Source organism: Tauraco erythrolophus, chromosome 11 (genome assembly GCF_009769465.1).
Source record: "Tauraco erythrolophus isolate bTauEry1 chromosome 11, bTauEry1.pri, whole genome shotgun sequence".
Classification (NCBI taxonomy): Eukaryota; Metazoa; Chordata; class Aves; order Musophagiformes; family Musophagidae; genus Tauraco; species Tauraco erythrolophus.
Window position 1 is genome coordinate 9,729,106 of NC_141475.1, and position 12,999 is coordinate 9,742,104.

A 12,999-nucleotide genomic window follows, 5' to 3' on the forward strand; every position below is an offset into this window, starting at 1 on the left:
AGAGCTGCTGCCATCAGCTTTCAGAGTAAAGAGAATTAACCATGCCTGTCCCATCAACTTTTGTGAAATTTCAACTAAATTTCCATATGTTTCTACATAGTCATCTTCTGCAGCTAATTGTGTCCTACACAATCCATCATGACTTTGACTTTGTTGCTTCGGTAATGAAAAAGTCTCCAGGTTCAAACAAATCCCCTATGCAGAGACAGAGGTACTTATTAATGTGCAAATTAAAATTATTTATGCTGAAGATGTCTGCAAACCTTTTTCCACCAGAACAGCAGAAAAATTGGTTGATCTGCATCAGTCGGATGGAGTAGAAGAGAGCCTGTGCTAGAAATAAACACAGACTAGCATCGCGAGCTGTAATGCAGCGCTTTAGGTGGGCAAAAAGTGTTAGTGATGTAGGGAAGAAGCAAACAACAACAACAAAGCATGAAGAAATTATTTGCTTCAAGGTTTCTCTTCTTTGCCATGCCAACGTGACTGCAAACAGTGTTTGCTTGCTCAGTGTTCAAAGGTCTGACGTTCCCTTTACTCTCCAACGTTCAGCTTTGGGCCTGGAGACCCATCAGATGGAAAAGTCCATGAGCACGAAAGGACTTTCGGAACGGGTTTTATTTAAGTCTTAGATTAGTATGGTTTGAGCCCAGTCCCTCCTTCCTTCCTAAATCTTCTCCACCATTGTGAAGAAAGGGGAGCTGGGTGAAGCCCAGGGGATCACCCTCCCTTAGACTTCGAAACGCGTAAACTCGCTGCCGATCAGTGGCTACAGGGGGATGCGCTTCTGGGCTGAGCCTTGACCTGCCCTCTCCTGTCTGTCCGAAGCTGTTTGTCTTACCTAGGCTAGGCTGGAAATCACAGCAAAATCGCCTAGTCCTGTGATTTTTGGCTTTGTGACTGAAGCAATCCCAAGTTACCTGCCAGTCCAGACTTGGGGTGATTTCTGCCTGTGCTGAGTCTATTTCCAGGGCCATCAAAGATTTTTGGCATTGCACAAACAGGTAATTTGAGTCAAGTGTAGGTGAGATTTAGCTCAGTGTTGATCTTTGGCCTGTCTCCCATGCTTGTCTTTCCATCTCCCTCCTCCTTTCCAGTGCTTATGGTTTGCAAGGTTTATTACAGGGGTTTTCTCATCTGCTAGGCTGAAAAAAGCTGATAACAGGCCAAAACTTCCAGGCTTCTCCCTTTCTTTCCTGGGACTTCTAGAGGGGAAATCCAAAATGACAGAGAAATAAGGTCAAGAAATAATGAAACATGGCTTAACACTGAATGTGCCGCTTAACCAAGGCAGATACCTACCATCCTCAGAAGATGAGAGCTGTAGTAGAGTGCAATTCAGATACATCCTGCAATTAAATCTAATACTTTAAGTGTGTTTCAGCACAACACTTGTCATGTAGGGACTGCATCCTGCATCTGTGGTGGCCTCCTACTTTTTTTTTTTTTTTTTCCACTATTTGTGACTGAGCTCTGGGAGTTTGTTCCTGTGCCCTTGCAGGGGTATTGCCCTTGGTCACCAGCTGTGTGACAGTCCCTGGCAGGACTGGCTGATGCTCTGGGCTGGGCTGGTGCTCTGCCTGCGCTACTCCCTGCCATGGGGCTGTGTGCCTGGGAGGGAACCCCTCTGCCTGCCGCAGGCAGACGTGGCAGGAGCTCCAGGCTGCTTTGCTGTGCTGTGAGCAGAAGAGCTCGGGCAGTCCTGTGCTCCTCCGGTTGCTTGCAAGCAGCATGTGGGGAGACAGGTGAGCCAGGACAACGCCTTCACTGGGTGGCTTTTAGCAATGGTGCACTTGTCATGGTTTGCTTTCTTGGGGAAGCCTGCCTGGTCAGCTGATGGGGCATGTTTTACTGCACCCGCAGCCGCTGCTTCTGCCAGATCACCCAGGATGTTGTGTGTAAACCCACATGCACAGCACCCAGATAAGCTAAAGGCAAAGGTCTGGCACTTCAGAAAGCAGTGCTTAGTCTGAACATATTCTGGACCCTTCATGTTTTATGGAGGCTGCCTCACCTCTTGTTAGTGTATGTGTCTTTATAATATGTGTTTTTAAAAAATAGAAGGTTCAGAATTTCATCTGGAATGTCAGGAAAGAAGGTGTTGTGAGGATGTCTGGTATTTTTGCCTACCCATACCACCTCCAGCATTCAGGCTGTTTTTCACCATCAGAGCAGTCCTAGCACAGCCTGCATTTCAGAGATGACTCATTTCCCTTTCTGTAATGCTCTTACGTACTAGTGCTAATAATACTCCTACAAGTGGAAGTCATTATTACAGAGGACTGCTGATAAACTGGCTCATCCTACCTTGCCTCTCAGATGGTATCTCCAATGGTAGCCTCAATGTTTTATGTTCTGTCACAGAGTAATTTTGCTTTCAACCCTGGAATTTAATCAACTTCCAAAGATGTACCTGCATCCATTAGGAAACTGGTCGCGCTAACCAAACAAACCCACACAGTGGTTTCTGTGAGGCACTTGTTCCTTCAGCCTTTGTTTGCTGCGAGCGGCGTGGGACAGATATTTTCTGCCTGCCCTATGTCCCGTACGTCAGGGTGAAGCCGGCGCGGGCAGGCGTGCCACTGGCGGTGTTGATGATAAGGTGGTAACGTGATTCATGTGATGAGGTATAAAGGATGCAAAGGCACCAGCAGTCACTTACCCATACTTTGGCGCCGGCTGGAAGCCCAGCCCTCCCCACGGCATGCCCTTTGCTGTAGAGAGGGGAATGAAGGAACGTGATGTTTTGGCTTTTTCCTGGTCTTGATTTGTGAATCCAGAATCCTGACGTCTTCCTTTTAACGTGAAGCCATTTTTTACATGGCTAGTGGGAGAAAGAGGGATGCAATGTGGTTGGTGACAAATGTGGCAGTGGATGATCATGCTGCTGTTCTGGTATATGGCTAACACCAGCATGTGTTATTTGATGTTATTTGAAGGATGTTATTTGAAGGCGCCTCCTTTGCTGGTGGAAGCGTGAGAAGCAGAGCAGAGAGCCATCTCATGCAGCAACTGAGCTTTCATGACAAGTGTCAGTTAACCTGATTTTTGTTTTTAAGAAAAAAAGTTTGCTTTGTTTTGTAGAGCTTCCTTTGCACATCTGGCTACACTATCCAAAGAGTGGAGGGTGGTACAGAAAGTAAATACGTTTTACAGGGACAGCCTGGATGATTTTTCTTCCCATCCTTCTCACTGTGGGTGCTGAGAGCCCACTGCCTTTGGGAAGAGGGTGCCAAGGAGCAGAAGATGTCAGCACGGGGGGGGGGTGCAATGAGTGCTGCTGGGTGGGCTGCACCTCTGGGGGACACTGGCCAGCTTTGCCTCCTCCCTCTGCTTCTACTTGCTCCTGCTTCCAGTGACCTCAGAACGTAACGCTTCCCCCTGATGTCCCTGCATTGCAGTGCTCGGTAGCTTATCAACGGAGCCCTCGCTTAAACCTCTGGTGTCCTGAGCAGCGCATGGAAGCCGTTGGTGGTTGGGGAGACAGGTGGGAGAACTGGTGCTTTGTTAATCGCTCAGTTTTCCCTCTGCTCCCTCCCAAGGAGGCCAAGGTGGCCATTTAAGTACCATGCTGGTGGTGGTTCCCAGTGGGGCTCCTGCAGCACCTGTGCAGTGGATGGAGTGGGAGCTGCCGGGAATAGGGGAGCTGGTGCTGGGAGCCAGGGGGACACAGCTGGGCAAGGCTCTGATTTGAAGGTGGTGGTGACAGAAAAACTGCTCTTAGGGCTGTTTGCTTTGCAGGAGAGGGGTTGTAAGGGATAGGGAGGAAACTTAAATGTCTCTAGCCTGGGGTGGGAGCCAGCTGTCCGTCTCACGCCATCCTGTATCAATGCATCTCGTCAGCGAACCCTCCTTTTGGTCCCACTTCTGATCGGGTTACAATATGGTGCAGTAAAACCACTGCTTTTTTTGCTGATCAGGATAATGGAAAATCCTTTAATAATGCAGGGGATAAATTCTGCGCTTGGGGTGGTGGATTTTGCAGGAAAAAGGGCAGAAATAGAGGTGGTTCTGAGGTGGGCTGAGTGGGGATTGCCTGTGCTGACCAACAGCCCTGCGGCCTGTCCTCTCCCCAGATAGTGATGTACATAGGCCAGGTCTCCAAGGACATCCTGAAGTGGCCCCGGCCCCTCTCACCACCTGTCGTCAAGCTGGAAATGAGGACAGACGCAGAGTACGGGATGCCTTCCACCCACGCCATGGCAGCCACCGCCATCTCCTTCTCCTTCCTCATCGCAACCGTGAACCAGTACAAGGTAGGAGGTACAAAAAGAAATAAAAAAAAAGGAAAAAAAGAAAATAAACAAAAAGAAAGCATGTGTCTGCTTCCAGCAAGCTACAGAAAACTCGCAAATACAAAGCTGTTGCCACTTCCAGAGGAGCTCTGTGTTTATTTTCACAGATGTGTATTTTTCCCTGTTGTTACCTGTAGCTGACTAATAATAGACACAAGAAGAAATTTAGCAGAAATCTCCTTCTCTGGCACGAACCCTGCTCAGGGCCGCGGGCGGGTGGTGCTGCCCTGCCCTGGGTTGGCGGGTTTGCCGGGTTTTCGCATGCGGGGTGACCATGGAGGGAGCTGTGGTGCTGCTGCCGAAGGTGCCTGGCATCAGCGTTTTGTGCTCACCCGTGCCCGCCAAGCCAATGCCACACAGCGGGAAGTGCCGGCCCCTGGGGAAACCACGGGAGATCTGTGTCACCTGTTTGTTTTGTGATGCAGGAAAAGCAGCCTTGGAAATCCCTTGGCTCTGACCTGTGTTAGACTGACAGCATACAGCACAATTTGGGAGCCTGTTTGTCAAAGAAGTGATAGCCATTCCACTGCACTGGAGCTGTTGGCTGCCTGGGGAGATCTCATAATTGTTTTCCCCAAACCTTCAGCCTTTTATCTTTCTGAAAGGTTTATTTCCTGGAAACTCATTTCTACATGATAATTATTTTTGTTTCATTTTACGAATCCAAAAACATTTTCTGTATCCTAGCAATAATAACTTCCTGGCTGCGTTGTATTTAAGTGTGTTTCTCAGCCCTCTCAAGTGTATTTCAAAGGTAAACCCATGTAACCAAGAGGTCTGTGCAGTTTGGCCGGGGGTGTCTCACTGGTACGGTGTCCCTGGGTGTCCTCCCCATGGTGCCAGCGTGTCTGCATGGACGATAAGTGGCCACCTATTTGACGAAAAGTGCTGAGTCCTGGGGCTGTAACTCATAGAAACAATTAACCTCCAGACTCAGCCGGTCCCAGCCATGAGGCAGTGGGCTTTGCTCCTGCCCACAGTGCAGGGATGAGCGAGCAGGTCAGCGGTGCCCAAAGCTGGGCTGCTGGCCCCTTGCTCCCTGGTAACTGGCCGGAGCAGCTCGGCGGTGAGATGGGGACGGGGAGGAGGAGCTGTAAGATGGGATATTTGGCAGCCCTGGAAGGCCAGATCCATCCCATGTGTCAGATTTGCCCAAAAGACCTGCTTAGCAGCATTTTCTCCTCCTCCTCGATCGATAAGCTACAGGTGGGACACTCAGCTCTTCATGGGCTGTCTCGTACTTCTTGGAAACTGCCATGAAACAATAAAGCTGCTGTAAAATAATTAAATGATTTAATTGCCTCTATTAAGAAGGAATAATCTACCAGTGCATTATGCTGCTATCTTCTAACGCTGCCCTAGTCATCAATTACTGAGCTGGACTAGCTCCCAGGCTGCCTGCTGAGGGGGAACAAAGTGGACATAAATCCTCTGAAGGCTTGGAGAAGCGAGGAAAAAATAGCGTTTTGTGAAGTGGGAGTGACATCTGCAGCCGAGTCCGAGCTCTATTTCAGAGGCTAGAGTACGCAGGGGAAAGGGGCAGAAGTGAGGGGTCATGCTTAAAATTTCCACAGCATTTTTGCCCTGACTTACAGCCACCCTGGTCAATCATCAGCCTCTTGATGGTAGATGGAGACTTTGTGCCAAATTGGGTGAATTAATTTTGTTTGTTTATATTTTGGGTTGGCTTATTTTTTTCAGAGAAATGTCCTTTACACACTGAAAGAAGCCCACCAGCCCACTCGGTTTCAGGATTTGAATGAGTGGATTAAGGGCTCATATGTCAATCTTATTCTTTATCAAATAAACGTGTGGGGTTTTTTTCCTTTTTAAATATTGATTTATTTCAACACTTCTTTCCAATTTCACAGGTGACTCAGAGGGGGAATTAAGCAAAATCAGCTTCATAAGACCAATTAAACGTCACAGGGAAGAGTGGTCCTGACTGGTCTACTAGCTGGGCTGCAGCTTCAGCCCACACCTTGATGGTCCCCTCCCAGCCCGCTGCTGGAGGACTGTCAAAGCCTCCATGTCCCCTGCAGGTGATCCGAGGCTGCTGTTCAGGCTTGGGCATCGCTCGTACAATGAGCTGTGTCCTTTTTCCTTAAGATCTTCAGCACTAATGTGAATTTTGCAGATGGATGTTGAGGAAAAACTCTGCAAACGCCATCTGTTTCCCAGGTTTCCCCTCCGCAGAAGTGGGCACGGCAGGTAATGGAATGACCTCCTGGCAGGGTTGCGTGTTGGCTGGTGCGAGGTCTTCTCTGGGCTCACAGGAATCTCTTTGGGATAGCACAGCTCAGGAGCCACTTCCGAACGTGCGATCCTTACGTCAGCCCGGCTGCTTGGATGTTTTATTTCAGAGATATACTGATGTTAAAGCGCATAACAGTGTAACGTGTGGGGTTTTTTTTTTCCCCTTTTTGCAGTACCCGTTTGAACTCGGCCTGGCAGCAGCGTTTGTGTTTTCGACGCTGGTGTGTCTCAGCAGGCTCTACACGGGGATGCACACGGTCCTGGTAAGACTGCCCTGCGCCGCTCCTGCCCCCAGCTCTGCCTACCTGAGCCCATTCCCATTTCCTGCTTTGGCCGTGCCGCCGCAAGAACGCGGGAGTCACCGCGGCGTTTCAGGCCGAGGGTTCCAAGGCAGCTGTGAGGAAACCCTCAGGCTATTGCTATTTGAATCCGCCGGGGAATTATTTCTGCCATTAGGGAAGCAGCGGGCGTGCGTGGGCAGAGGAGCTGGGTGAGGTCGGTGTGGCATTGGGATTGTACTTCTCTATTTTGAAATTTTAATTGCCAGGAATGCACTTGGGCAACTGATGCTGCTCCTTAGCTAAGCCTTTTGTGCAATAGTATCACTGTTGTCAGCGAGTAATATTCCGGGCTGGTTTAGCCTGGGAGTGTCAGGGAAGGAATAGCAGGTCGGTGAGTCATGCCTGGACCAGCGGAGAGGGTAAAACGTGACAAGCGAGCTGCCCTTGGGGACCAGGGGGGACAGCAAGTCTGTGTCACCACACAGGGACATGGCACTTAAAAGGATATTATGACAAGCTTCTCATTTTCAACTGGAAGGAGCTTCGTTCTTACAGGACTGAGATGCACAAATACTTTGTCCAAAAAGAATCATAAAATAACTGTGACTTTATATGACAACCTTGTTGGGCACAGTTGTTTAGAGATGTCGGCCCTGCTTTGAGAACAGATTTCCGTGTGACTTTGATTAGGCAGTAGCTGGTTCCTCCCTGACAGGAGGAAAAATTATTGATTTGTTACCGCTCAGAGGGGTGGTCCAGCTTCCCAAGAATGGATGAAAACTCCCAGCTACTTCCCTGCAGTCATTTGATACACATTGTTAGTTGGTTGCCCATGCATGAATAATTGCATTTTTTTACTAAGTAATAATTATGTTTGCAATAAGGAGACTTGATGACTGTAAGAAAGGGAGCCCTTATGAGGTTATCTACAAAATATAGCTTGACCTTCCCTTCCAGGCCTAGTGAATCAAAACAGTATCTTAAATCAAAGCTGGAGACACCCCTTCTTGGCTAGTGACCTTAAGTCAATCAGTAAAAATTCTTCACATTCTTCCCTCACTAGTCTGTCATAATGAAAGACTCCCCTAAATTTAGACGGATTTTAGAGTAAAGAAGAAAAAGTCCTTTGTGCCTTTGACGTGATAAAAAAGGGCTTTAAAATAAAATAAAAAAAAAAAAAGCTCCTTTAGTTGAACTGTGAGCAATGCTGCCTTTCAAAAGGGCAAACGTGCTTTGGCAGGGTCTTCATCCCGGGGTCTTCATCCCGTGCGTGCCATGGTGGGGCCGGAGCTGGGGAAGTGGCTGGTGATCACAGCTGCCCAAATCCAGCCCCTCTCTCTGCGGCACTGTCCGTCCCACCCTCAGTGAGAGGTTCTGGCATCCCACCTGCTAGAACAGGTTCTTGGGGAAGAAGCGTGGTTTGGAGCCGTTTGCCATGCTTTAAGGGACGGCTACCACCCTGAGCTGTTGGAGCAGCTGCGGCTCTGCCTGCCGGTCACGTAGGGACCCGAGATGCTGTGGGGCCAAGGCACAGTGGCTGCTCAGCCAAGCCACCAGTCAAAACAGCCTCTGTCTCATGGATTAACTGAGGTCTTAATAGAAAATGAATACCGATAGGATATAATTATATATTAAGTGATCATAATATTTTAGTAAAGCAAATGAATGCGTAACACGTACCCACCATCTTGGCGTAACTGAATTTTTCCCATTTGAGGAACCTGAGAAGAGGTGGCAAGGTGGTTGCACCATGCTCTGCTGCAGCCGTAGCTGAAACTCCAGCGCAGGGGCTCATCTTCTGCGGGCTCAGCTCTATAAGTCAGTCTATTTCAGCGTTGCTGGCATTGCTTTTGGATCTGGAGCAGCCTCAAAAAGCATGGTCATGTCAGTAGAAGAGATGTTACAATTAAAGACCTGCTGGAGATGCACGGAGCTGGTATGAGAGCTATCTGCACCAATACAGCATATCAGAATGAGAACTACGCTTGGGGAAAGGCAATAAACACCCATTGCCTGGGCTGTCACCAGGAGAGCGTCACCCAGCCAGAGAAAGGGATGGAAGCAACACACTCGCACTGCTGAGAATTTATTTACAACAGATTCACTTTCACCACCGTAACACAAGAACACCCCATGTTTGTGGTGAAGCAGGGGAAAGGCAGGGTCCTTCCTTTTAGGTCTTAACTGATGGAGTCTGAGGAGCTGGCAAAGAGGGAACCCAGAACTACCCGGAAAGGGCAAAGCGAAAAAGGAACAAAAAGCTATTGGAGACACGAGGACTGGGATCTGTTGTCGTTTTTTTTTTTTCCCTAGACAATTGTATTTTAGAAAATATCTCTTTACTCCCCATCTTAAAAGTTTGGCCCAGTTTTTGCTCCCTGTCTCAGTGAGATTAACAAGTGTTTCTGTCTCACCTTTGCTGGAGTGTGTCTGAGTCACCTTGGGTTTGAAACAATGAGGATGGGTGTCGGTGTGAGTGCACAGCATTCCTAAAGGATGCCAGCAAGATCGTTGCAAATCCTCTCAGGAAGAAAGTCATCATCTGAGGGCAGCCCCCAAAGCAGGGGGAGTACAGGAGGCTTTTGGCCTTCTTTTAACCCTTCAGGGCCAGCAGTGGGGATTTCTTACTGTGCTGAGCCAATGGGTTTGGTGTTCGCTGTGGCGGCAGAGCTGGGTCTCCTCCTGCCTGCCGTGCACGCTCCCCTGTCCCCAGCCTGCGGTGGGGGCTTCGGGAGGCAGTGGGCCGCTCCAGAGCCACCATGCATCCGGTGACCGGCTTACTAGTACGGCAGCGTCCCACTTGCGCTGCCCTGAGTTAAAGATACTAATGCTCTGTGCCAGCCAGTGTTGGTGGCAGGACAAAGGGAGAAGTCAAAAGCTCATTTTATGACCAAAAAGAAACCTGAAAGTTGTTTCTGTAAACAAAGTAAATTGGCTTTTTTTCCCTGAGATATACTGATGCAGTGTTGATGCATTTACTGCTGATTACAGCACCCTCAGAAGAGGGTACTCTCTAGTCCCCACCGTGCTCTGTGCTGTATCTTGGGTGTTTTACCACCATTAACTCTGAATTTATCTGAAATATTTTAAAGCTGATGAACAAACAATGTATTGGCATCACTTTTCGCTCTGTCCTCATAGGATGAAACAGATAATCTGTAGTTGGGGAGAGCAAACGAGATTTCTGTTGAGGACGGCGAGGAGCACCTCACACTGTAAATGAAACCGTGAAGGGAGTTCAAGAAATAACTGACCATGTACAAGACAGGATAGGAAAAGTGTTATTTTTGTTTTGATTGGAAACATCAGGGAAGATGCTTGAGCGTCACCATGTTTGGGGTGCTGGTTCAATGTTCTGGGGGCATTTTGTGACTGTTTGCACCTCCAATCGTGATTTCATTGGGAAGAGCAGAGAAGGGTCTTGCCTTCACAAAGCCAGACCACATGATTTTGCAGTCCTAGAACAAATCTCACTCCAAGACCTTGTGAAACAAAACCAAAGCAGCCCAGTGTGAGAACGGCTGCAGGGGTGCCAGGACCCACGGACCGTGCTGCCACCGTGCTCCCTTGGTGCCGGGCAGGAAGTACCCCGGTCCTGTGTCCCGTGCATTGCACACACCTGGATTTTTATGTCAATTGTTTTTCTTTATGTACCTGCAGCACAGGAAAAATAACTTCAGGAAACCCGATACTGGCCTGTTCTTTAGGCAGCAAAGCAAAATGACAGCTTTCTGGTTAAAATTGACAGGAGCGGCCTCCCTCGGGTGGAAGCTGGGCAGGTGTGGAGGCAGGGGGGCTGTGCCGGAGCGGGGCTGAGCTGTGTGGTGGTGGTGGGGGGGCTTTTTGGGAGGGATGGGAGACTGTGGAGGACTTGTCTGTGCTGAGGGAGCAGGAGCATCCCAGCAGGTAAACGGGAAGTTTTAAGCTTTGCTGGTAATGCTGCACCTTGAGCAAAATTCATGCCTGCCGTCATTTAAAAATTCCTTTATAATTGCGGGTTTGGCGAGAGGCTAATCTGCTTACATAGGCACACGGGCAAGAATGTGCTTCCTGGGAGTGCTGACAGCTTCGCTAGCACTGGGAAAGGCTGAAGTCCCACTCCTGGGTGCGCAGCAGGGAGAGTCCGGAAACGCAGTTTTTCTCACAGGAATCAGAGCAATCCCTCCTCTTCCCATCTTCTCCGTAGTTTAACAGGCAAGGGGGGAAAATCATTAATTCCGCACTGCTAAATGGCTTCATAAAGTGTTGGTCTTGTCCACCTCTTCTGAGTGTTCAGAAAACAAACCTCTGCCTGTGTGCACCCGAACCGAAGGGAGTCACTACGGACGGCCGCGGCCGGGTACGTCCTGCACTCTCCAGCAGCTTCTAGGATAGAGTTTCCAAAATGAGGAGCCTGTATATTGGTGGACAGGGGGAAAAACAGAACAAACCGCTGATCACCAAACTTTTTTGATTGTGCACATCTATCAGTAAAAAATTTTTGAGTATGCATCCCCAATATATGTATATTTACTTTTAACGCATTATATACATGTACTACTGTACCGATACATACATTATGAAGCATACACAAAAATATAAATTAAAAAGGATAAGGATGAAATAAGCACTACTTTTAAAATAGATATATTTTTTTATTTTACTTATTAGTGGTGCAAAAAGTATTTTCTTCTCACAGCCTGATGGGTTGCCTTGCACACCCACGTTGGAGACTGCTGGTATAAGCCACTGCTCGGGAGCAGAGCTGGTTGTCTGGGTCCTGCTTGGAAACTACAGGAGCTGTGTCACTGTACTGGGGCTGAATGGGAGGGTAATAAAGTTCAGAAAACTTTAATCAGGTCCATAAATAGGGGCTGTCTGCGCCCCGTCCGGGAACTGCTGCAGTCAGCTGGGGAAATTCAAGCAAAGCATTTTTTAAGGGAACGTTAATGTTTGGTTAAATGTTTTTAATTGGAACAGAAAAGCACGTGAACAGCTTTCGAGTTTCAGTCCTTAATCACACGTGGAGAGGGTATTGAGACGTCAGGACTTTTTCTTCTAATGTGAGGTGGACAAATAGCAGGGTGGGAGATGGAGGTCCACAGTGGTGATGGGATGTCTAAGCATCGGTGCTGGGAGCAAGCCCCAGCTCTTTTGTGTTGATGCAGTTCCTCGGTGTAGGGCCAAAGCGTGTCCTTGTGTGTAAGTCATAATCTAAAAATCATTATCAAAAGATGGGTTATTTTGCTGTTGTGAAATATTGACACTAATGGTATTTTACATATTAGACATCTGGGAACAACTCTGTGTATTTCCATGGCTATCCTCATGTCATGGATGAGGGAATAAACGTAAGTGGAAATTTGCATTAGGAATATGCAAAATGGCTCTGGGCGTTGCTTAAAACCAAATGTTCTGTGAATCTATTGCTGGGAAGTTGTAAACAGCTGAAGTTCAGCCATACTGGACTAATGCATTTACCAGAAAGTCATTAAATGTTTTTGTTGTGAAAAAGTCCCCTCGTTCCTGCCCAACTACAAAAGAAGTTCTCATAAATAATTCATATTAGACTGTGATCAAGCGTGATAGTAGTCAACTGTCACGACTCAGCGGAAAAGATACGATCTTGAGAAGAGGACATTTCTGCCTGTGATTAACTCTATCTTTTGCAGGGCATTTCATGCTCAGAATACAGATTCTGTTGCCTCCTCAGCAACGTCAGGAGAGCACCACAGGGAAACTTGTTCTATTACTTTTTATCTGGCTGCTCTCATACAGACGGCTTTTGTTAGGGATTACCTCGTCTCCCTTCCCAGCCTTGTGGATGACAACAATCAAGTTCTCAAAACACCTTATTTGTCTCTGTTAATAAATTAGGTTTTAACTATGTGCTTGCCTCGGGCGCTTAACTACAAGCTGGGTCTCAGAGGCTTGGGCAACAAATTTCTCCTTGATGTATTCCTGCCTGGCAGTGCCTACCTCTTGCTGCAGTCAGCAGGGATCACGGCATGGGCACCACGTCCAGCAGCTCGGTGTGGTTCTCCCCGGGAGCCTGGGTGCCTGGACTGGGTGCTTGTCTCTGACAAAAGACAGCATCTTCCCATTTATGCAAAGCAAAGAACTGATAATCCTGCTGATATGATGAAATTACTTGTAGGATTATGGGAGAGGAAGGATTTGTATGAAGG

At 48.1% G+C, this 12,999-nt stretch overlaps 1 protein-coding gene across 2 annotated transcripts in view; it reads left to right on the top strand.

The window, feature by feature from the left end:
* SGPP2 (sphingosine-1-phosphate phosphatase 2) overlaps positions 1–12,999 on the top strand; it is a 35,657-nt gene that overhangs the window by 21,670 nt on the left and 988 nt on the right. For both annotated transcript variants that reach the window (XM_086618431.1, XM_086618432.1), the window contains exons 3-4: positions 4,077–4,256; positions 6,725–6,814. In XM_086618431.1, the coding sequence (XP_086474557.1) occupies positions 4,077–4,256; positions 6,725–6,814 (270 nt within the window). The remainder of the gene's footprint in view (positions 1–4,076; positions 4,257–6,724; positions 6,815–12,999) is intronic.